Source organism: Monocercomonoides exilis (assembly GCF_001643675.1).
Source record: "Monocercomonoides exilis strain PA203 chromosome Unknown scaffold33-1116896, whole genome shotgun sequence".
In the NCBI taxonomy this organism is placed as follows: domain Eukaryota; phylum Preaxostyla; order Oxymonadida; family Polymastigidae; genus Monocercomonoides; species Monocercomonoides exilis.
The window spans coordinates 771,460-792,983 of NW_027150578.1; the positions used below are offsets into that span (position 1 = coordinate 771,460).

The following is a 21,524-nucleotide window of genomic DNA, read 5'->3' on the forward strand; positions in this document are numbered from 1 at the left end:
TTAATGATCTGATACCTTCATAAATTATATCAAAATAAAAATCATTGTTTGCTTCAATGGCATTGATTTTAAGGGAGTCTGGGAAAAAAGATGAACAAGGAATGGATGATTTTTCTGATTGCTATCATTTTCATCCTCAAACAAAGACGTATTCACTTGTTCTTCGATGGCAACCACTTTCTCAGCTTGAGTTGATGACCCTTTCAGTATGTTTGGGAGGCAAAGAAAAAATAGTTGATACTTTAGATATTGGAAATTCTGGAATTGGTTTGATGCATTATCTTGCTCTTTGAAGATTTTAACTTAATTTTTTAGATGCAAAAGCGATGATAGGAATTTCAAACACTCTTCGCTTAAATCACACTCTTGTAAACCTTGATCTTGGGCACAACAAGCTTGGTGTTGTTGGTGCCAAAAGGCTTGCAGAAAGCTTAAAAGATAATACCTCTTTGGAATATCTGAATGTTGAATGGAATAGAATTGGAACAGAAGGATTTGTTTCCATCATAAAGGCTCTTATGGATAATCCTCGTTCTCATTTACAAGTTCTGGATGCTCATAGTAATCAAATTGAAGCAGAAGGTGCTTTCGTATGCTTTAAATAATTCTTTTCAAAATTCTTATGATAAAAAATACATATTTTATCTTTTTAATTTTTTGAAAAAAATAATCGAAATAAACAGATGCTTGCAACCTATTTGAATCGTAACCCTATTATGCGTTCGACTAACGTTCGATTCAACTCAATTGGCGATGATGGATGTGCTGCTCTTGTTGAGACACTGTCAATAAACACGCATTTGGAAGATCTTGATCTAACAAAATGTGGTGCTGGCTCAATGACAATGAAAGCATTTTTTGAAACATTTGTTCTTATTCATGCTGGAATCGAAGAGGAAGAAGAAGATCAAGCACCAAAATCAATAAACAGTCTAAGAGAAGGATCCCGTCTTGCTCTGTCATCTTCAACAACTTCTCTAGCTCCTCCTCGTGCTGCTCTGTTGACCCACACAAGATCCGTCTCTTCATTGAATTTGACTGAAAATCGTTCTTCTATCAAAACCACTTCAGCATCCTCAACGTCATCCACTTCTATCAAAAAACCATCTCGCCCACTCTTCAGATCTTCGTCTTCTCTTTCTGCATTTCAGTCAACACTCAAACAATCCTCTGCTCTTCACACTTCTCCCTCCTCTCCTTCTTCTGTCTCTCCTTCTCCTTCTCCTTCTCCTTCTCCTTCTCCTGTTTCAGTCTCTGCCTCATCTTCAATGAATGCCCTTCCCTCAACGGAGCATTCTGTGCTTGAAAGTGACTCCTTTGTCTATCCTCCTCTGCCTCTCCCTTCGTTCATTCCGCATCTCGTACCGCTCATCCCCCAGCACTGCTTCATCCACCCGCTGCGCTCTCTTCCACTGGAGCTCAACGACATCTCCCCGTTGGACTTGTACTACTTCGCATTCGGCCTGATGCTGGCCCTGCGCAACACTCGACTGCAGACACTCTCTTTGAGAGGGAACAGGGGAATGACACAGACAGCCAAGGGAGTGCGTGTGGATGGGCTGACGCTGCTCTCAAAGATCTGCCTGAGCGAAGGGTGTAGATTGGTTACGGTTGATTGTGGGAAGTGCGATCTGGGTGATGCTGGTGCACTGGCACTGATAACTGGGCTGGGAGTTGCGAAGACGCTGAGGTTTCTGGTGCTGGATGAGTATGTTGGTGGAGATTGGAGTGATGGAAGAAGTGAATTTTATGTTTTGATTAATTGTTGAGGAAAGGAATTTTTATTAGGTGTTTATTGAATGGACTTATTATTAGCGTCACTTTTGTATTCCTTCAATTTCTTGTGACAATTGATCTTTCTGTGTATTTTATAGAAATGGACTGACAAATTTGACAGCAAAGACGCTTCTTGATGAGTTTAAAGACAATCAGATCATCGAGGAAATCGATCTGCGCTTCAACAAAATCACAGAAGAAGGTTTGTTTTCTTCGATAAAAAATAGAAATTCGTTTTATGCATTGAAAACTTTTATACTTTTCAAATTGTCATTAAATAATCCATATTTTGTATTTAATGTCATGTTCTCTGTTTCAAATGATAACCATCCTCATTCACAAATGTTCCCCTTTGTGTCTGTTCTGAATGGCAGGGATGATATCTCTCATTGAGCTGGTCTCCTTCAACACATCTCTGAAGCTGATTGATCTGAGAAGGAATCAGCTGTCTCCACGCTTCAATCCAACCAAATGGAAGAACGAGCATTGCCCGTCTGCAAGACTGAATGTCATCGTGTGGGAGGAAAAGTATGGATGTGAGTGTGTGAAATTGGAGATTTATTGTTGATTGACTAAAAATCATATATATATATTGAGAGAGAGAGAGAGAGAGAGAGAATTTTTTATTTTTTTTCTTTCAAAATTTTATCATTGTTTTGTTGTTCCTTAATGTTGTTTCTAAACTGTGTTTCATTTTATTTTCTTTTCTTTTTTCATTTTGAATTTTTTTGTTTCTATCTTCAATTCTTATTTGAATGACTGTTCTTATCGATTTATTCTTATTCGAAGAAAAAAAACAAAAGAAATGGAGGAACTCACAAAAAGAGTCACATTTGATCCAACTCCTCAAAAGGCATGTTATTTTATTCATTTTTTATCTCTTTTTTTTTATTGAAGTTCAATTTTTTCATTTTTGTTTTGTCATTTTCCATACTCTTCATCCATTTTCAATCATTTTTTTCTTTTTCCTAATGAATGTTTAGATAAAAATGTCACATGCATTTCTTGATGAGGACACATTTGAAGAGGAAAACGAAAGTGCTGCTGATGGCACCATCACTCCATTGGATCCGGAATCTCTCAGAAAAGAGAGAGATTCAATGGCTCAGAGTGAAAACACGAATAGTTCTGTCTCTTCTCCAGCTGAATTAGCCGCTTCATCTTCATCTCATCCAATCACTTCTTCAGTTCACAACACTTCAACAGCCACGTCATACACTTCATCTTTATCGTCTTCTTCTTCTTCCTCCTCCTCCTCTCTTTCCTCTTCTGAGCACAAACACCCTCCTTCTTCATCACCTGTCTCAACAAATAAATCAGCAGACATGTCATCTTCATCTTCTTCCCTTTCCTCATCTGCCATTTCTCCTTCACTCTCCTCTTTTCCTTATCCATTCAACCTGTCTTCTTTCCTCTATCCTGCCTGCTACCCCTCTTCTCGTTTCGAACAGAGCATAACTTCTCATTCATCTGCTTCTTCTTCTTCTTCTTCTTTTTCTTTTTCTCAGACACAGACAAAACCACTGGCTAATCCCTTCTCATTCACTCCAACAGAAATAGAGGAGTTCAATTTGAGCAAGTCGAATTACACTTACCGCCAAGCAGTGATAAAGCCGAAAATCGCACGAAAACCCATTGGATGGAATTATTCGTTTAAATGAGTGATTCTTTAAGAGTATATGATATTTTTACAAATAACTTTAATTTTTGAGTGCTATCTCAATTGTTTGTGGATATTTTAAATATTTGTTGGGTCGATAATGATTAATTTTTCTTTTTTTCAAATTTTTCTTCTGTGGACAATGATATTGTGTTGCAGTTTTTTGTGTTTTGATATTTTTGTGTTTTTTCTAAATCAAAACAATAATTTTATTTTCTTTCCCATAAATAACATCTTCAAATGTCATCTCGCCTTCTTTCTCGCAGATTGAATTTTTTGGAATATCAAAAGCCTTTAGATGATACTGAAATTAATGATCAAATGTTATTTGAAATTGTTTGATATTTGTTTAAAACTAGCTTGATTTATTTTGATTAAATATTTCAGGTGACTTGGCTTGAAAGAACTTATCTGTTTCAATTAGAAAAATCTCCCCTTCCAACGTTTTTTGATAACGTTGCAAGCTGGAAAAAGGAATCGTTAGAAGCATATCTTGATGTTTCTGGCTTTCAAATGGTAAAAACATTTATTTTGTTTTTTGAAAGAAATGTTTTTCAATGATTTTAAAACTAATATTAAATTTTATACATGTGTTGCAGGATGAGAAAACAACAAACATATCGATTCTTCTTCACCTTACAAGCTTGGCAATTAATGAAGAATATAAAAAGAACAAAGACAAGTTTGTAGTTTTCTTTTATTCATGAAAGCAATTTCGCGTTGCTATTTGTACAAAAATATTTAGATTTAATTCTGTGGTTGAAAAGATTGGACCTTCTGATGAATCAGTTCCTGTTCCAACTCACCCTGAACTTATTGATTGTGTAAATCGTCTTGGATCTGTTTTATCCGTTCCACAGTTGCCTCAAAGCGCAACTGAAAATGATATCATTGCTCATCTCGAAGCGTGCAACGAAAAAATAAAGGCTGTTTACGAATCATCTTCGGAATTATCAGCATCATCTTCATCATCACCATCGGCTGATAAATCGCATATTTCTCCTTTAGGAGCTTTTGCAAAAGATGTTTCTCCGGCTTCGCAAAAGAGTGCAGCTAAAGCTGTAAGAGAGACAATTCAGTTATTTGAATCTCTCAGATCTGGGGATCTTTCGCTTGGAATAAATTTGGCATCTAATTCAGACAAAAAAGGGAAAGGGACTGAGCAAAAGGGAAAGGAATGTGCCGAAGCAGTTGCTGTGTTAAGAATGCTTTATTTGAAAGAATTAACAGAGACACAAACTGCAATCAATAATGCTCTCTCTCAATTACAGGAAATGACAGCGAATCCTAAAACAGATATTTCTCTTGGAAAAGTTGGAAAGTGAACGAAAATCAATTTCGATAACGCAAACAGTTTGACGTATTTGATGAAAATTACTCTAAACTCAATTTTTTTAAAAGAATCATTTCACTTTGTGAAGAATTTTAATTTTTTTCAGGTTATTTTTTCTTTTAAATAATGTATACCTTATATTTTGTATTAATTTGCAAAAAAAAGTAGATTGAGTTTGAAAAGCCTGGTTAATTGAATGTTAAAAATCTTCAATTTTTATTATTAGTATGGGTAGAAAATTTATTTTTTTTCTCAATTTTTGAGTTTAGACTTTGTATAGATAAATACAAAAGCGTTAAAATATATTGTTTCGCATTCTTCAATATATTTAAATTCTAAAACTTTTTTAGAGCGCAAATATCCTGAATTAGAACAAAATGAATGATAATGGAAAGTGAAAAGTTAATTGTCAATGAACAAAATGAAAAACCTAGTTATTTGATGCATTCTTCAGGTAAATCTCTTTTAATTATAAAAATTATCTTTGAACTCTTTTTTTCACTTTTTATTAAAAAAAGGAAAATCTTTTCGATCGATGTTATCATCCGATTTTGCTTCAAAGATGCTGTCTACAGAATCATCTTTTCCATTCATTGGCAGAATTACAAATGATAATTATTCTATATCAAAACCAAATTATTTTCTTGAATGCCAAAAATTGTCTCAACATTACCAACATAGAGAATTCCCCAATATACAGCGCAAACTAAGTGCTCAAGACGATTGCTTGCAATGCAATTTAAGTCTATCAAAAAGTGATGTTTATCCTCAAACAGAAGTATTTGCGCAGAATCAATATTTTAATGTTGAACTTGATGGATATTCTTTGCATAACGACAAAAAACGAGCTTGTGAACAAAATTATTCTCGAGATTTTGACAACCCAAGTTTAAAATGCGACTTAACATTTGATTCGAGTGAAATTCCATCTCAGGCTAGAAGTTCAACTTTTCTTCGAAAATGCGATAAGGCAACACGCAATGATCTTCAAATCCCAAGTGATGAGCCAAGCACGACCCCTGCAAACAAAACAGCAGAAACTGAAAATATACAAAAGGATATGCTGCAAGATGAAACTCATCAAATGGATAATTCACATTTTTCAAATAGTCATTCATCTGCTTTTATAGAGGAATTTGCATCTGCACAATTGCATGATTCTTTGGTTATCTCTAAAGACAAAGAACATAAAAAAGAGAATCATAAAGGATCCCGCATTGGGATCGTTTCTGATGAGGATGTTGATGGCTTGTCGACAATCTTGTCTGAGAGTTCTTCATTATCTTCGTCTGAGACAGCATCCTCAGCTGAACTCTCTCAGCTGATCTGTTCTGCCCCACCAACGATGAGCCTGTGGAAGTATGGGACTGATGTGGAAATTGATGTTGATGGCACCAAGTTGAGCTGTGTTATTGAGGCGTCTCGAAGAGAGATGGAAGACAGGTGGCTGCAGGAAGACACGGCATTGGAGAAGAAGCTGCAGGATGAGATGAAAGGAGGGAGAATGCAAAGTGTTGTGTTTCTGAGAGAAGAAAGAGGAAGAGAAGAAAAAGAAGAAGAAGGGAATGAGCCTAAAGAAAGACAGAGAGAAATGAGCAAAGCGAAGCAAAGGCTTGTGAAACAGCAAATTGCAGAGGCAAAGATTTTTGAAAGGACGTTTGGAGAGTTTGTGCGGAAAAAGTGGATTGTGGACAAGGAGGAAAAGCAGATGTGGGACAGAGTCGAGATGAAGAGCAGGAATAAGAGAGAAGAAGAAGAAAGAGAAATCAAAGAAGGAAGAAGTCATCAGCTAACGCTGGAGGAGATGAAGAATTTGGCTATTCACAGCGAAAGTGTATCTGGAAACAAGGAGGTTCTCGAAAAGCTGAAGAAAAAGATTGAAGAAAAAGAAAGGAAGATTCAAGCAAAACAGAGATTGAATGAGATGAGTGATTTGACACGATATTTCACTGTGTTTTCAAAGGATGTCAAGAAAATGAAACAAAAAATGATGAAAAATCCAGCAAAAGAAGAAGCAGAGATAGAAGCAGATGCAAGAATGCATTCGAAAGAAAGCATCGCATCAATTCCAGCATTTCCAGATTTGTCTGTTAATTCATCAGGCAAAAAGCAATTTCCTCAGATCACAATTCATTACTCCACAGCTGCTGGTGTGTCATCCTCAGACTTTAATAAGAATCATCGCAGGTTTCTTTTCAGTGAGTCAGCCGTTTCGAATTCGATGGCAGACAGCCATTTGCATTCAGAATTCGATTTTGGTATAAAGAAGCAATATTTAAATGACATTGTGCAGTTTCCACAAAAATCTAATGAGAGAAGCATCTTAACAAAAGAGGAAGCAAAGGAACATATTGAAAAGGAAATGAGAGGATGTTCATCGATTGTAAAATCAAGTGGCATTATTGCCATTCAAAAAAATGAGCCTGGATTTCTCAATTTTGATCTGAATTTGCTGCATTTTAATCCTTTTCCAATTTCAAAAAGCCAAGCAATCAGCACAACACCTATTTTTGAGCAATATACAAATGATTCATCTCCGATGTTAGTTGCTTTGAATAAAAAACGATCGGATTCGAAATGGGAATATTCACCTTTATCAGCTGATTTGACAGCTTCTGATGATGAATGCACAGAAACCTTAGATTCTGCGCAGTTGGTCACATATCTGTACTTTGGAATTCATCCCTTGTCAAATAACAAAACCGTGAAACATCAACTTCGTATGAAAAGGCAAAGAAATGATCTTGAGAGTTATCATAAAATTAAAGATGCAATGATAAAACGAATGCTGCAGCGCACGTCGCCTCAAAGAAAGTGGATGTGGTGCTTTGATGAAGGAACAAGAAACTACAAAAAGGAATGGAAAAATTGGTTTTACGGGATAATGAATCGAAGAAAAAAGGCGCTGCCTTCAAAAACATATGTCAATAATTTTTAACTGAATGATTTTTATTGTTTTATTTGAAAAAAAATCTTGAAAAATAATTGTTCATTTTGATCCAACCCAATTTATTTTTATATTAATTTGAATTTGAATGTTAAAAATGAGCTTGAACAAAGAGCCAGGTACATTTTTGCCAAGTTTTTTGAGAACTTGATTGTAATTTTTGCTTTTTCATCAAAATACATTAAGAAAATGCAAGCCGTTTGGAATCTTCTGATTCGAAGGAAGAAGAAAATGAAAGCAATGAAAGAGTTTGCAAAAGCTGTTTTGCTCATATTATTTTTGTATCATTGTATATTTTTAATATTAGACTGTTGCTGCTCAAGCGTTATTTCAATGGATTCTTCAGTTGCATTCTCTAATTCAACAATTTCCATGTTTAACTGAAATTTCTCAGCCAACTGGAACAAAAAGCAAAGGTTTTATTCTATTAATATTAAATGCATGGACGTAAATGTTGTTATTTTTGATTTAATTCATCAAAGGCTTCGCAGAAAAATTTATTGAGATCCTAGAGAATACATTTCCTGAATCGTATCACGTTAAAGCAATAATGAAGGCCGTTTCAATATGCGTACACATACTTTCAAAGGCTTCAACAAAGACAATAAATGAAAGCAAAGAAATTGTCAAAAATGAGAATGGATCAACATCGACTGCTTTGGTTAGCAAAAAAACTTATGAAATGCAACAAAAAATAGTTATTTCATTAATTGCCGAAGCATATTCTGTTTCAATTGAGCAAAAAAGGGATAATGAAATTCTTCAGGAGCGAATAAGTCATTTAACAAAGAAAACAACAGTTAAAACTCCTCCGAAGGGAGAAGTTTTATCTGGTTCAGTTCTTGAAGGTCTCCAACTTTTGAGATTGAAAAGATTGCATGCACTCCAGGAAAAGATGGCCGAAAGCGGTCAGTCAGTGCCAAATAATGAAACATGCTTGGGTGAGGATAATAACGATGCAAATCAAGAAGTGACTCAGTTTGAAGCTTCTTTGAGATACTTTTTGGAGGAAAACGGAATACAGTCAGAACAAATTGATCAGCTTACAAAATTAAGCGGAAACGATAGAAAAAAATACATTGAGCAATTAATGCCTGAGGAGAATGGTAATGTTCTTGCATTGGGTGCCTTTCGTTCAACAGTTATTAATGAGAAGCAAATTGATAGCTATACTCAAAATCAGACAAAAAATAATGTCCTGCTTTCATCTCCTCAGTGTTTAATATCTCCTTCGGCTACTTACACTTTATCGCCTTTTTCTCCATCTACCTTTTCTCCTGCATCATCGATTTCTCGCTTTTATACGCAATCTCCAGTCAAAAGTCCGATAGCATACTCACAAACGCATACTCCTGAGCAACTAACTCGTAAATCACCTTTGTCAACATCCTTTTCATCTCCTCTATCTTCAACACCTCTTCATTTGTCGAGTTCTCAACTTTCTTCACCTTCGGCTAGCGTTTCTTTAACATCTTCTAATTTTCCGTCTCCTTCTGAACATTCAGGCAGGTTATCTCCTTCTTCAATTTCTATGGCAAGTTGTAATTCAAACTCTTCTGCTTCTTCATTTTACTCACCTGTTCCATCATCTTTGTCTCCTGCCTCATTCACTTCATATCCTTCATATGCTTCTCTAAAGAACAGTTGGCCAAATTCACCAGTAACTCCTTCATCTTTGTCTACAACAAGAAGTTCTCTTTTATCATTTCCTGAATGTTCTGAATCAAAAAGTGCATCTGAACTTCCTTGCACCAATCAAAGCCCTCCTCAGACGGTACTAAATCAATCTTCTTCAGAATTACTCAAGCCTATTTTAAAAGAAGTGCCATGCACTTCACCTTTTTCAACAAAAGACTTTCCAGTATCATTCTCTTCGACAATGTCTTCCGTATCGTCTCGTGAGTCAACTATATCTTCTGTTGAGGAAATGATGCTAATGATAAATGGGAAAAAATCATGCTCAAATTTCTCACCTGCTTTGACGAAGTCTGTTGCTTTATCGCCTCTTGCTTCTCCATTGACAAAAGTTACAAATTCACAAAGTGTAATGAATACTTCGAATACAACAAACATCACAATTGTGTGTGGAGAAAACCAAATGAATAATCTTATTTGTAATGCGCAAAAGAATGAAATGGTAGACACTGAGTGTCAAACAGAAATTGTTAGCGAGTTTAATAATTGCTCAGGTGGTAATGAAAATATAACTGAAGACGAAAGAAAGGAATTATTAAATAAAGGAAATGAAGATAATTCTATTGCTCCGAATGAATTTCAACAATTTGAAACATCACTTCTAACAAAACTGTCTTCCGAACACTCTCAATTCGGAGAATTAATTCCCCTTTTGACAACTTCAGAACAACTTGTATCTTCCATTTCCTTCACACCATCTCGACCTTCAATGACAAAATTCACTTCGCCTGCGCCAATTGTTAGCACTTTCATTTCATCCACTTTGAGTAATTCTTCTGCTTCATCATCATCTTCTTCTTCTTCTTCTGAAGCATCAACTACAAATAGTGCTGAGTCTTTATCCATTTCACCATCAACACCATCTGATTGTGATCAATTAACAAACTTTTCAACACCCGAATCAAAGAAAAAGCGACAATCTTCATTTTCAACTCCCTTAAATCTTACTGACGCTTCTCATATTGAAAAGAATAATCATTTCGAAAATGATGATAGTAATCAATATGCCTCTTCTCTTCTCCCTCTGATATTGTTTATAAATAATTCATCTTCTCTTCATCAATTTACTGATTCATCTTCAGCAATCTCAGCATTTCTTCTGAGATTTCTCGTTCTTGTTTTATATTCGTTCTCATCTGATGTTAATCAGTTATCATCAAATTTAAAGTCTGCAACATTGCCATTTTTCTGTGCACAAAAGCAAAAAGAAAAAGCAATGAAAGAGTTGAAAGCAAGATTTTGCACGATGTCAAACGAATTAAACGGAACTAGTAATGTTCAAAGCGACGTTTCACAAGAATGTATCAAACAGGAATTCGCAAACAGCTTAGAGACAGAGAATATTAGAGCTGACCAAATAATGCAAAAGAATGAATCGATTAAGGAAAAGATAACAAATGCAGATTCTGAACAACATTCAAATGGAAGTTTAATTTCAAATGGTCCTTTATTAATGTCCTCACTTCTTTCCTCTTTGCTCTCAACAATTAAAAATTCACAAAAGAGAATGGAAGAATCTTCACAAACAAACTGTGAATGTGCTTTTGATCAAAGCAGCGAATTTGCAGATATTCTACCTCTTCTTCGATCCCTTGCACTTTGCATTCATTTACCTCTCAGTTCATTGCAACAATTGTTATTATCTTTGAAGCAGACAGTGGAAGTTGCAGAATATTCGGTTGCAACTGAAGGGGAATGGATAAATGATGTGAACAAATGGATGAAAGAGGCTTCAGAAACTTTATCTGAAAGCATGAAACAAATGGAAAAAGCAATTTTACAAATGCAAGTTAAAAAAGATGCCAAAAATAACAGAAAGAAAGTTGCACGGAAGACAGAAATATCTGGAAAATAATTTTTAATTCCATGAAAAAGAAATTGAATAGTTAAATATCGAATGAATACAACTTAATTGATACATATAAATACCAGCGGAACATCTCTAAAGTTGAAAGAGATTTTGTTTTTGTTAATTCAATATTTTAGAATAATTTTTTTAAAAAAATTGAAGGATGTGTTTTATTTAAAAGCTAGTTTTATTAGTTTTAACTTTGAAAAATAGGTTGAGAAACTAAATGGGTCTTATTTTTTTCGTTGAAACTTTTAAAAGTACTATCATTGGCTCAATTGTTTTGACCGTTTAATTCAGAAATATGCAGAAATGTGATAAATGCTTTTGAAATAAGAAATAGAACTAAAATGGAAGAAAACAAAAGCATCACTTTTTTGAAACGTTAAAGGCTAATGAATAATCATTTATCCACATTCTGTCTCTTTCTTTCTTTCTTTTAACACTTCATCATCATCTGTCATTCTTCTCAATCTTCTGAATTGTTGGAGAAAGACTTTAAAGTAATTATTTATTATCTTTTCTTTTGATATTGATTTGGGACGATATTTTTTGCTTTATGAATTTTGTTCCGTTCTGCTCATTTAATTAATTTCTCAGTTTTGAAATATTTCCTATGTTTTTTGACATGAGAATGAAAGATTTCTCATGATAAGGTTGTGGAAAAAGTTTGGAATAAATTGTTGTTTTTTTCATAAATGAAAGAATTCTGCCCCATTTATAACGCTCCTCCTTTAGCAGATCATTGCTCCACTCTCAAACAAAACATCAACTCTTTCAGTTGCTCGATCAGTCATTGTTTGAAAAACAGAAACGTATTTTTCATTAATTTTCTTTCGTTCTCTCTTTTTGCTCTGCACAAACTGACATAACAATGAATCGGTTCATCATAATCCTCTTTCCACAATTTGCTTGAATGAAAAACCACTTCGAATAAACATATCAATCTCCATATTATCCTCACTCCTTTCATTTTATCCACTTCATTTCCTCTTTTCCCCCAATCGATTCGCTTTGAAAGCTCATCCATTTCATTTGTCGCTTCTCTCACAAAATGAAGATCGTCTATCGTCTGCTCATTGAACTTTTCATCGAAATAAAGCCCATACGTAAAAAACATCCTTGCAGATCGATATGACAACTAAATCAAATTTCGATGTTCTTGATAGTATCTAATGATTTCAGTTATGTCCTTCAGATAAAGTCTAATTTGTAACCAATATTCATCAAAAAGAAGGGTCGGAAAAATCAAAATCTACAAAATTTCAAATTCAACAATTATTGCAAACCAAAATACTTTTCTGTCAATGGAGTTTTTCATAAAACCCAAATCTAATCAAATATATCAAATAATCACAATTGTAAAAAGTCTTTTTGGAATTGCATTGACGACTACCCATTGAAAATATTGCTAAAATCTGATTTAAAAATTGAACATATTTCTTTCACCTTCCTTTTCATTCATTTTCAGATTGCAATTGAAAAATTCGAAACAAAACACTTATGAATATCAAATAATAAGAATAATTCGATCAAAAATCAAAAATTTTCACGAAAGTGAAAATCATAATTGAACAAATTCAAAAAAAAACAAAAAGAATAGGAGAGATGAAATACACAATCAACTAAAAGAATAAGTGGAATTCATGCTGGGTCATTCGTCAAACACTTTTATTTTGAAAGTTTTCATTAATTCATAAGAAAAAAGAATGAAAATCTTTCATCACTTCAATTCCAGTTGGAAACAGAAAAAGTGTAAGTAAAGTTATCGTATTCACATCCAGGAACATATTCAACAACAATAAACATATCTTTTGTGAACATGTTATTAAAATATAATATATTCGATCAATGAAAAATATTCGTTTGTTTCAAAATTAAAACAGCAACATCAAACGATTTGCAACCTCTCCAATTTACACAAAAAAAATTTTAAAAGAAAAGTACAATTTTTAGAAAAAATGCTCCCTGTGGGGGTCGAACCCACGACCATTGCCTCATAAGAGCAAGACTCTACCTCTGAGTTAAGAGAGCTCTTGAAAAACAGATTTTTTCAAATAAAATTTAATAATAACAATTATTAACTCATTTTGTTTTGTTTTTGTGAAATTTTGGATTTTGTTAGTCTTTGTTCAATTCTTTTTTAGATTTTTTTGGATTTCGTCATTCAACGTTAGGCAAAAGTCAATGTTCAAATTAAAAACTTTCTTTATGAGATGTTAAAAAAAATTGATTTTTATTTCTCAATGTCAGTTTGATTAATCACTTTTAAATTCAGACATTCTTTCGATTTTTGTTCAAAAAATCTTCCATATTGTGAACAAAGATAATAATGATGCTTACAAAAAACAAAAAATGATCAAAATTATTCCATTCAAAGATAATAAAACAATAAAGACTCCAACAATATCGACTTTTTAGAAGAGGATCAGTCATTTCCTTTTTTTCACTCAAAAAACAGCACTAATCTATAAGTTATAAATGCAAACGTATGTTCGATGAATATTTTTTTTCTATTGATATTTTCACTCTTTTATCAAAACAAATGGAAAAGATCACTGTATAATCATGTTTGCCTTTTCGTTGTTTTGATGATTATCATTTTATTGAAAGAATTTCTATGAAATTGCTTCTTTTTGTGCTATATTTTTTTGTTGGTTTTTGTGATTATATGGGGTCTCATCCAGTTTATTCGTTTATGTCAACTCAAATTCGACAAGCGGTTGGAGCAGGAAGATGGTTCGATTCAAACGGAGCATCATTGAAAAGGGAAGTTGAAGGATATATTAATTCTGCTGCTGTTCCTGAAATTAGTGGTAGAATTGTCGTGGGACTTGCACCACATGCTGGCTTTCGTTATTCTGGCCCAACAGCTGGATTTACTTTTCGAGCTCTCAGAGATCAGCCAGAATCGATGAAACCAGATGTTCTTGTTATTGCAGGTTTTCCTCATCATGCAAGTTTAAGAGGCTGCGCGGTGATGGATGGAGATGCAATAGAAACTCCAATTGGGCGACATCCAATAGATATGGAATCAGCAACTTTCCTTTGCAGTTTTCCAAGTATTGAGTTCGCATATAAATATCACAATGGAGAGCACAGCGCCGAAAACGAGATTCCTTTTGCCCAATGTGCTCTTCCAGGTGTACCAATTGTTGTCGTTCTTGTTGGTGATGAAGGTTCAGTTCCGCTAGCAAACGCACTAATAGAATTAAACAAAAAGAAAAAAGTCTGTGTAGTATGCAGCACTGATATGTTGCACGATGAGGATTATGACAAAGTTTATAAAGTTGACGCAAATACCTTAGAGTTGACAGAAAAAATGGATATTGAAGGATTGAAAAAGAAGTGGTCTTATGATCATCAAATTTACTGTGGAATGAAACCTGTTATGGCAGGAATGTTGTTTGCAAAAGCATTGGTGTGATGTTATTATATACAATCACATAATATTAACTTTTCAAACAAAATTTAAAATCTTTTTGTAATTTCTAACTTTCTAGGGCTGCACAAAATCTACAATATTAAAGCATGCATGGTTTGCATTTGTATTTTCTAAAAATTATTTAATATTATGAAACATTAAATTTTTTTCTCGCTTTTATAAATGTTATTTCGAACAAAAACTGATTCAAATTTTTGACGCGTTGATGACAAACAAAAAATTAATCATTATTCATTTTTAGTTCAGGGGATGGAAAAGAAGATCGTTCATACAACGTTGGCTACGGTTCTGTTGTTATGACAATCTAAGGCAATGTTAGAGATGAAAAAACAAATGTTATTCGTAAATCAACTCGATCTTATCTTTTTGCTCTCTCTTCTTGTTTAATGTTTCATTTCATTTTACAACGTTTCGTTTCTCATCATTCTAGCTTTCAATCATTCGCAATTTTAAAAAAAAATCAAAATATGAAAAATCTCAAATACAACAAGCATATCTTCTCAAGTCTAAATTTTTTTACTATTTTAATGTATTTCACAATATTTACAAAAACAATGAAAACTTAAAAAAAAAACGAAAAAGAAGGAGGTGGAGAAGGAGAAGGAGAAGAAAAAGGATGAAATGGAAAGGATAGAGAAAGATTCAAGAATAGAAGATCCACGATGCAGCGCCTCGATCAGCACCAGAAAATGTGCCTTTCTTGCTGCTCACATGTTGCTCTGTATGCACATAAAAATTGTCAAAAAAGAAAGAAAGAAGCAATAAAGATAGAACAGTTAATTAGCAAATCCAAAACAACGGCAAGCATATGTTCATATAAGTTGATAGCGTAAGCTTAAAAAAAAGAAAGAAAGAAAGAAAATATGTCACACCTCGCGGCTTTTCATAATCTGCTGGGCCAGGTGTATGTTCTTTGGGAGGCGTGTCTCTCCTCGCTTTTCCAATTGTTGCTCGAAATGCTCGCGGAGAAGTGACTTCTGGCGCAACAGGGCCAATTGGAGGTCCAGAAACGGATGTGTCTCGAATCAACGATGATTGCTTTGGTGCACGCCCAATTGTTGCCCGAGGGGACTGTGGATGATAAGATGCCTTGGTTTCATCTGGGCTAAATTCTCCTGGTCCCGGAGAAATAGTTGTTTTATTTGTTGTTCTCTTTTCCGTTCCAATACGAGCAGCCGGAGCATGAGGAAGTATTTTATCTACACTTTCCCCAGTGTTATATACTGGTCCTGGTGATCGCTCAAATCGATCGACAGTGTGCTCAAATCTTCAAGGGATGAAAAGCAAAAGAAAAGAAGTCAAGTAGACCGTTTTTGGCCCAATACTTATGAAATTTAGGTAAAAACTTAATATAGCGCAAACAAAGGATCTGTTGGATCCATAAAATTCCTAGTTTTCAGAGCTGGATCCCTGCCCCGTGAAGAAGATCGGGACCGTCTTGTTCCTCGTGAAGAACGCGTCATTGAATTTGACCTTTCACGGGATCGAGAGCGTCTATTTTCTCCATCACGAGTTCTCGCTGAACGTGATTCTGATGTTCTAGGAGATTCTGTTCGTGGAGGATATTCCACTGGGTTTGATTCTTCAACTTTATTATCAGACTTTATTCTGTAGGTTCAACAATTGTAAATTGTCGAAGTATATTCATTCAAAAAGGATGTTCACATTAAATAATTGTAATAAAATCAAACCCTTCGCATTGTTCGCTGCTCATTATTTCTTTTCGGTTTTATTTTGCTATACGCGAAGTTATAAATTGTTATTTTTAACTATTTTCCTAATATTATGGTTGTCAAGTTTTCATCATTTTTTTGTTATTAACAATCATAAATACATCATTAGCGAAAGATTCATTGTAAAAGATTACAACCATAATATTAGGAAAATAGTTAAAAATAACAATTTATAACTTCGCGTATAGCAAAATAAAACCGAAAAGAAATAATGAGCAGCGAACAATGCGAAGGGTTTGATTTTATTACAATTATTTAATGTGAACATCCTTTTTGAATGAATATACTTCGACAATTTACAATTGTTGAACCTACAGAATAAAGTCTGATAATAAAGTTGAAGAATCAAACCCAGTGGAATATCCTCCACGAACAGAATCTCCTAGAACATCAGAATCACGTTCAGCGAGAACTCGTGATGGAGAAAATAGACGCTCTCGATCCCGTGAAAGGTCAAATTCAATGACGCGTTCTTCACGAGGAACAAGACGGTCCCGATCTTCTTCACGGGGCAGGGATCCAGCTCTGAAAACTAGGAATTTTATGGATCCAACAGATCCTTTGTTTGCGCTATATTAAGTTTTTACCTAAATTTCATAAGTATTGGGCCAAAAACGGTCTACTTGACTTCTTTTCTTTTGCTTTTCATCCCTTGAAGATTTGAGCACACTGTCGATCGATTTGAGCGATCACCAGGACCAGTATATAACACTGGGGAAAGTGTAGATAAAATACTTCCTCATGCTCCGGCTGCTCGTATTGGAACGGAAAAGAGAACAACAAATAAAACAACTATTTCTCCGGGACCAGGAGAATTTAGCCCAGATGAAACCAAGGCATCTTATCATCCACAGTCCCCTCGGGCAACAATTGGGCGTGCACCAAAGCAATCATCGTTGATTCGAGACACATCCGTTTCTGGACCTCCAATTGGCCCTGTTGCGCCAGAAGTCACTTCTCCGCGAGCATTTCGAGCAACAATTGGAAAAGCGAGGAGAGACACGCCTCCCAAAGAACATACACCTGGCCCAGCAGATTATGAAAAGCCGCGAGGTGTGACATATTTTCTTTCTTTCTTTCTTTTTTTTAAGCTTACGCTATCAACTTATATGAACATATGCTTGCCGTTGTTTTGGATTTGCTAATTAACTGTTCTATCTTTATTGCTTCTTTCTTTCTTTTTTGACAATTTTTATGTGCATACAGAGCAACATGTGAGCAGCAAGAAAGGCACATTTTCTGGTGCTGATCGAGGCGCTGCATCGTGGATCTTCTATTCTTGAATCTTTCTCTATCCTTTCCATTTCATCCTTTTTCTTCTCCTTCTCCTTCTCCACCTCCTTCTTTTTCGTTTTTTTTTTAAGTTTTCCTGGTCTATGTTGTTATAGTTATTTATTTTATTCATTTCAAATTATAAAATCAAGTATAATTATAAGCGATGAAAGCTTAAATTACTTTTTTATCACAAAAAAATACTGAAATCGATCAGGCGATCATGTTCAATGATGACTTGTTGCTGGGAAATGAATATAAAAATGATTGGAAATTTTTAACTATTGAAAAAATGTTGGAAGAAAGATAACTATCCCTTAACTTTCATTCCAGTTGACTCCATAATCTGAAGAACTATTTGAAGAAAGAATGCACGCATACAAAAATGAGAAACCAAGATTCAAAGAGAAGAAGAAACACAACAAAAAACCGAAAGTTAAAATGTCTCTTAGAACAAAATATGAGTCCCACTTTAGAAGATTAAAAATGCTTGTTGTTTGATTTGGCATTGTTGAGGCAATGAATAAACTGAATGATGCTGAACACACGGGCCCAAGTGCAACGAAGTCTATCATTTTATTTAGGCAAGTTTTCTACAATCGGCTGTGGTACCATGCAAGGCTTGATGTTCCAAATCTTCTCTGAATAGTCGATGATGGAACGGTCAGAAGAGAACTTGTCCATTCTGATTGATGTAAGGATTGCGCGCTTGCCCCACTCCTCCTTCTTCGCCCAGTCCTGCTCGATCTTCCTGTGTGTCTTGATGTAATCCTCGAAGTCCATTGACACCAAATAGTGGTCGCTGTGTCTGATTGTATCTGTGAACTGCGAGAAGTCTGATGGGTTTCCAAACATGCCTCCGTCAATCGCATCCAGTGCAGCTGCAAGTGACGGTGGGAGTGTGTATGATGGAGAGTGTCTTCTCCCGCGTGCCTCGTCGATCTCTTCTGCTTTGAGTCCAAAGATGTATGCCTGGTTCGCTCCAATCTCTTCCACAATTTCGATGTTGGCTCCGTCCCATGTGCCCACGAGCAGAGCACCGTTCATGCAGAACTTCATGCAGGAGGTTCCTGATGCCTCATAGCCAGCAGTTGAGATCTGTTCTGAGATATCAGCAGCAGGGATGATGATTTGTGCAAGCGAAACACAGTAGTTCGGGATGAACACAATCTTCAGAGCATCCATAATAGACTCGTCCTTATTCACCACATTGCCCACTGCGCAGATAAGTTTGATCGTCTTCTTCGCCATGAAATAGCCGGGTGCTGCTTTGCCACCAAAGATAACAACTTTCGGCGGGCGTTTCAAAAGTTCAGAGCGGCTCAGTTTCTTCAGCTCCAAGTATTCATAAATGCACCTCAGGATGTTCAGACTCTGGCGCTTGTATTCGTGCAGCCTCTTCACATGCACATCGAAGATCACATTGTCCAGCTCCTCTCCTCTTCTCATCACAACACCTGCTGCAGCTGGGTTACCTTGTCCGCACTCACGCTCAATCACCTCTGCCAGCTTCTCCTTGGCCATCCTCTTTACATTCCAGAACTGTTCAATGAATGCTTTGTTGATCATCCCTTGTGCCTCAATGCGGCGTAGTACTTTGTATGCCACTGTCCATCTGCTTCCAACTTTGGAGTCATAAAGCTGTGCAAGTGGTGGATTTGCCTCGAGCAGCCAACGTCTTTGAGTTACTCCGTTTGTCACATTCAGGAATTTCTCTGGGAATATTTCATAGAAGCGCTTGAAGATTGTCGTTTTCAGCAGCTGTGAGTGAAGCTCGGCCACACCATTCACTTTGGAGGAGGTGACAATGGCAAGATTAGCCATACGAATGCACTTGACTGGATATTCCTCCACAATTGAAAGCTCTCCCATGAATGCATCGTATTTCCCTTTGATCGACTCCAAGAAGACGTGGTTGATGAGATAGATGATCTCCAGATGTCTTGGCAGCATCCTTCCGATCAGGTCCACTGGCCATTTCTCGAGCGCTTCTGGCAGCACGGTGTGGTTAGTGTATCCAAAGCATCCCTGAGTGATCTTCCATGCCTCGTCAAATTCAAAGCCCTTCTCATCCATCAAAATGCGCATAAGCTCAGGAATTGCAAGGACTGGATGTGTGTCGTTGCACTGCATCATGATCGACTCTGGAAGTGAGGAATAAGGCTTTCCTTGCTTCTCAAAGCGGCGGATGATATCTTGCAGCGAGGCGCAAACAAAGAAGTACTGTTGCTTCAGTCTCAGCTCTTTGCCGGCTGTGAATGCGTCGTTCGGGTAGAGCACTTGTGTAATCGTCTCTGCCTGCTGCTTCGCTCTCACTGCATCATCGTAGCTTCCTCTGTTGAAAGAGGATAAATCGAACTCGTGTGAAGGGACAGATTCCCAAAGACGCAAGTTGATTGTGTTCAGTGTTCTGAATCCGGCAATTGGCACATCGTACGCACGTGCAACAACTTCATCTCCACCAACCCATCTCTTTCTGATGCGTCCTGTCTCTTTTTCGATGTTTTCTGTGACTTCTACCCATTCGAATTCATCGTCTTCATCGTCACTGGCTGAGGAAGGAACTGACGATGACGATGCGCCAAGTTGTGCGCGTGGGAGTGGAGCTGAGTCAGCAGACATCATCTGTGTTGAGAAGCTGCTCGAGGAAGCAGCATATGTTGATGGCAACGCTGAAGCTGATGTTGAAGAAGAAGCGGATCCACATGAAGATGCCTTCCTTCTTCTCACCATTCTTTGTTGAGGTTCAATTCTTTTCTCCTTGTATTCTTCCACGTGTCCAAAGTATCGAACGTTATATTTCACATCATTTCTCTGAATTTCCCAGGGGCATTCATTTTCCAGCCAGTAATCTGGCATTTCAATCTGATCGCCATCGGGAGAGATCTTTTGTTTGAACATTCCGTACTGATAGCGAAGGCCATAACCCCACGCCGGCAGACGCAACGATGCCATTGAGTCCAAGTAGCATGCAGCAAGACGCCCAAGACCTCCATTTCCAAGTCCCATATCTATTTCCTGCTCAGCAACTTCTTCCATCTTCAATCCAATCTGTGAAAGAACACTGGTGTATTCATTCATCACAGTAAGGGATAACATGTTTGAGCGCAAAAGTCTTCCGATCAAATATTCGATGGAAAGATAATAGAGTCTTTTGGGATTCTTTTCGTGAAAGTGACGATTTGTATCATTCCACAATTCTGTTGATAATGAATTGCAATTTTTTAGAAAAGCATTGTAATTTAAAACAAAAAAAAATTAAATCATACCAATCAATCTATCACGGATGCTTAGGGCTGTTGCTTGATATGCAACACCCAAATCGAAAGACCATTTTGTCCTTGCACATCTGAATTCAACATGATCGCAAATAGATTGAAGAATTGATTTGGTGTCTAAACAATTTATAATTGTAAACAAATTCACGTAAATTTTGGATCATAAAAAATTTTTATTTATAATAAACAGAAAATTGACAGAAAAACCATTTTGCAAATATTGTCTTCTCATTGAAAAAAGAAGATTAAGCTTTTGCTTTTCCTCTGGATTATCTCGGTTAGCAATTGTATTTACACGAGGCAACAATCTTGTACCAGAAGATATTCTTGTTAAGAATCCTTGACTTGGGGACAAGGATTCAGACATATCAGTGGCTCTAAATTCTAAAACACACAATAAAACATGCAAGATCGAGAATATATACGCATGAAAATACTTTCTTCTTCTACAGGGCGTTGGCGTTGTCGTTGAGCAATGCTGTCGGCGTAAGAATACGGAGTTGTCATTTTTTGCAAAAGATCAAAGTTGTAATTCT

The 21,524-nt window shown here is 36.0% G+C and overlaps 8 protein-coding genes across 8 annotated transcripts; 6 read left to right on the top strand and 2 right to left on the bottom strand.

Moving 5' to 3' along the window:
- Nucleotides 1-56: 56 nt before the first annotated feature.
- On the top strand, nt 57-3,437 carry MONOS_8802 (uncharacterized protein; the record flags this gene model as incomplete). Its single annotated transcript, XM_067879243.1, has 6 exons — nt 57-267; nt 316-590; nt 684-1,708; nt 1,875-1,978; nt 2,151-2,290; nt 2,760-3,437. 6 exons carry the CDS (start codon nt 57-59, stop codon nt 3,435-3,437), a joined length of 2,433 nt encoding a protein of 810 aa, XP_067724439.1.
- Nucleotides 3,438-3,757: 320 nt separating this feature from the next.
- Nucleotides 3,758-4,874, top strand: MONOS_8803 (putative RNA transcription, translation and transport factor protein; the record flags this gene model as incomplete). The annotated part of the gene is made up of 4 exons (XM_067879244.1): nt 3,758-3,772; nt 3,824-3,952; nt 4,036-4,118; nt 4,182-4,874. The coding sequence occupies 4 exons, from the start codon at nt 3,758-3,760 to the stop codon at nt 4,759-4,761; spliced, it is 807 nt and encodes a 268-aa protein (XP_067724440.1). The 3' UTR covers nt 4,762-4,874.
- Nucleotides 4,875-5,304: 430 nt separating this feature from the next.
- MONOS_8804 (uncharacterized protein) lies at nt 5,305-7,707 on the top strand (the record flags this gene model as incomplete). The annotated part of the gene is made up of 1 exon (XM_067879245.1): nt 5,305-7,707. One exon carries the CDS (start codon nt 5,305-5,307, stop codon nt 7,705-7,707), a length of 2,403 nt encoding a protein of 800 aa, XP_067724441.1.
- Nucleotides 7,708-7,786: 79 nt separating this feature from the next.
- Nucleotides 7,787-12,795, top strand: MONOS_8805 (uncharacterized protein). Its single transcript, XM_067879246.1, has 4 exons — nt 7,787-7,835; nt 7,903-7,964; nt 8,024-8,132; nt 8,199-12,795. The coding sequence occupies exons 1-4, from the start codon at nt 7,805-7,807 to the stop codon at nt 11,264-11,266; spliced, it is 3,270 nt and encodes a 1,089-aa protein (XP_067724442.1). The 5' UTR covers nt 7,787-7,804; the 3' UTR covers nt 11,267-12,795.
- Nucleotides 12,796-13,812: 1,017 nt separating this feature from the next.
- Nucleotides 13,813-15,216, top strand: MONOS_8806 (putative AmmeMemoRadiSam system protein B). Its single transcript, XM_067879247.1, has 4 exons — nt 13,813-13,830; nt 13,948-14,681; nt 14,764-14,798; nt 14,947-15,216. The coding sequence occupies exons 2-4, from the start codon at nt 13,959-13,961 to the stop codon at nt 15,011-15,013; spliced, it is 825 nt and encodes a 274-aa protein (XP_067724443.1). The 5' UTR covers nt 13,813-13,830; nt 13,948-13,958; the 3' UTR covers nt 15,014-15,216.
- On the bottom strand, nt 15,206-16,490 carry MONOS_17836 (uncharacterized protein). Its single transcript, XM_067870795.1, has 4 exons — nt 16,397-16,490; nt 16,068-16,313; nt 15,578-15,972; nt 15,206-15,424 (listed from the first exon to the last, which is right to left on the bottom strand). The coding sequence occupies exons 1-4, from the start codon at nt 16,417-16,419 to the stop codon at nt 15,348-15,350; spliced, it is 741 nt and encodes a 246-aa protein (XP_067724444.1). The 5' UTR covers nt 16,420-16,490; the 3' UTR covers nt 15,206-15,347.
- An 88-nt stretch (nt 16,491-16,578) lies between these two features.
- On the top strand, nt 16,579-17,889 carry MONOS_17837 (uncharacterized protein). Its single transcript, XM_067870796.1, has 4 exons — nt 16,579-16,672; nt 16,756-17,001; nt 17,097-17,491; nt 17,645-17,889. Exons 1-4 carry the CDS (start codon nt 16,650-16,652, stop codon nt 17,719-17,721), a joined length of 741 nt encoding a protein of 246 aa, XP_067724445.1. The 5' UTR covers nt 16,579-16,649; the 3' UTR covers nt 17,722-17,889.
- A 28-nt stretch (nt 17,890-17,917) lies between these two features.
- Nucleotides 17,918-21,495, bottom strand: MONOS_3619 (starch phosphorylase; the record flags this gene model as incomplete). Its single annotated transcript, XM_067873629.1, has 4 exons — nt 17,918-20,910; nt 20,980-21,105; nt 21,196-21,372; nt 21,426-21,495. The coding sequence occupies 4 exons, from the start codon at nt 21,493-21,495 to the stop codon at nt 18,287-18,289; spliced, it is 2,997 nt and encodes a 998-aa protein (XP_067724446.1). The 3' UTR covers nt 17,918-18,286.
- Nucleotides 21,496-21,524: the final 29 nt, after the last annotated feature.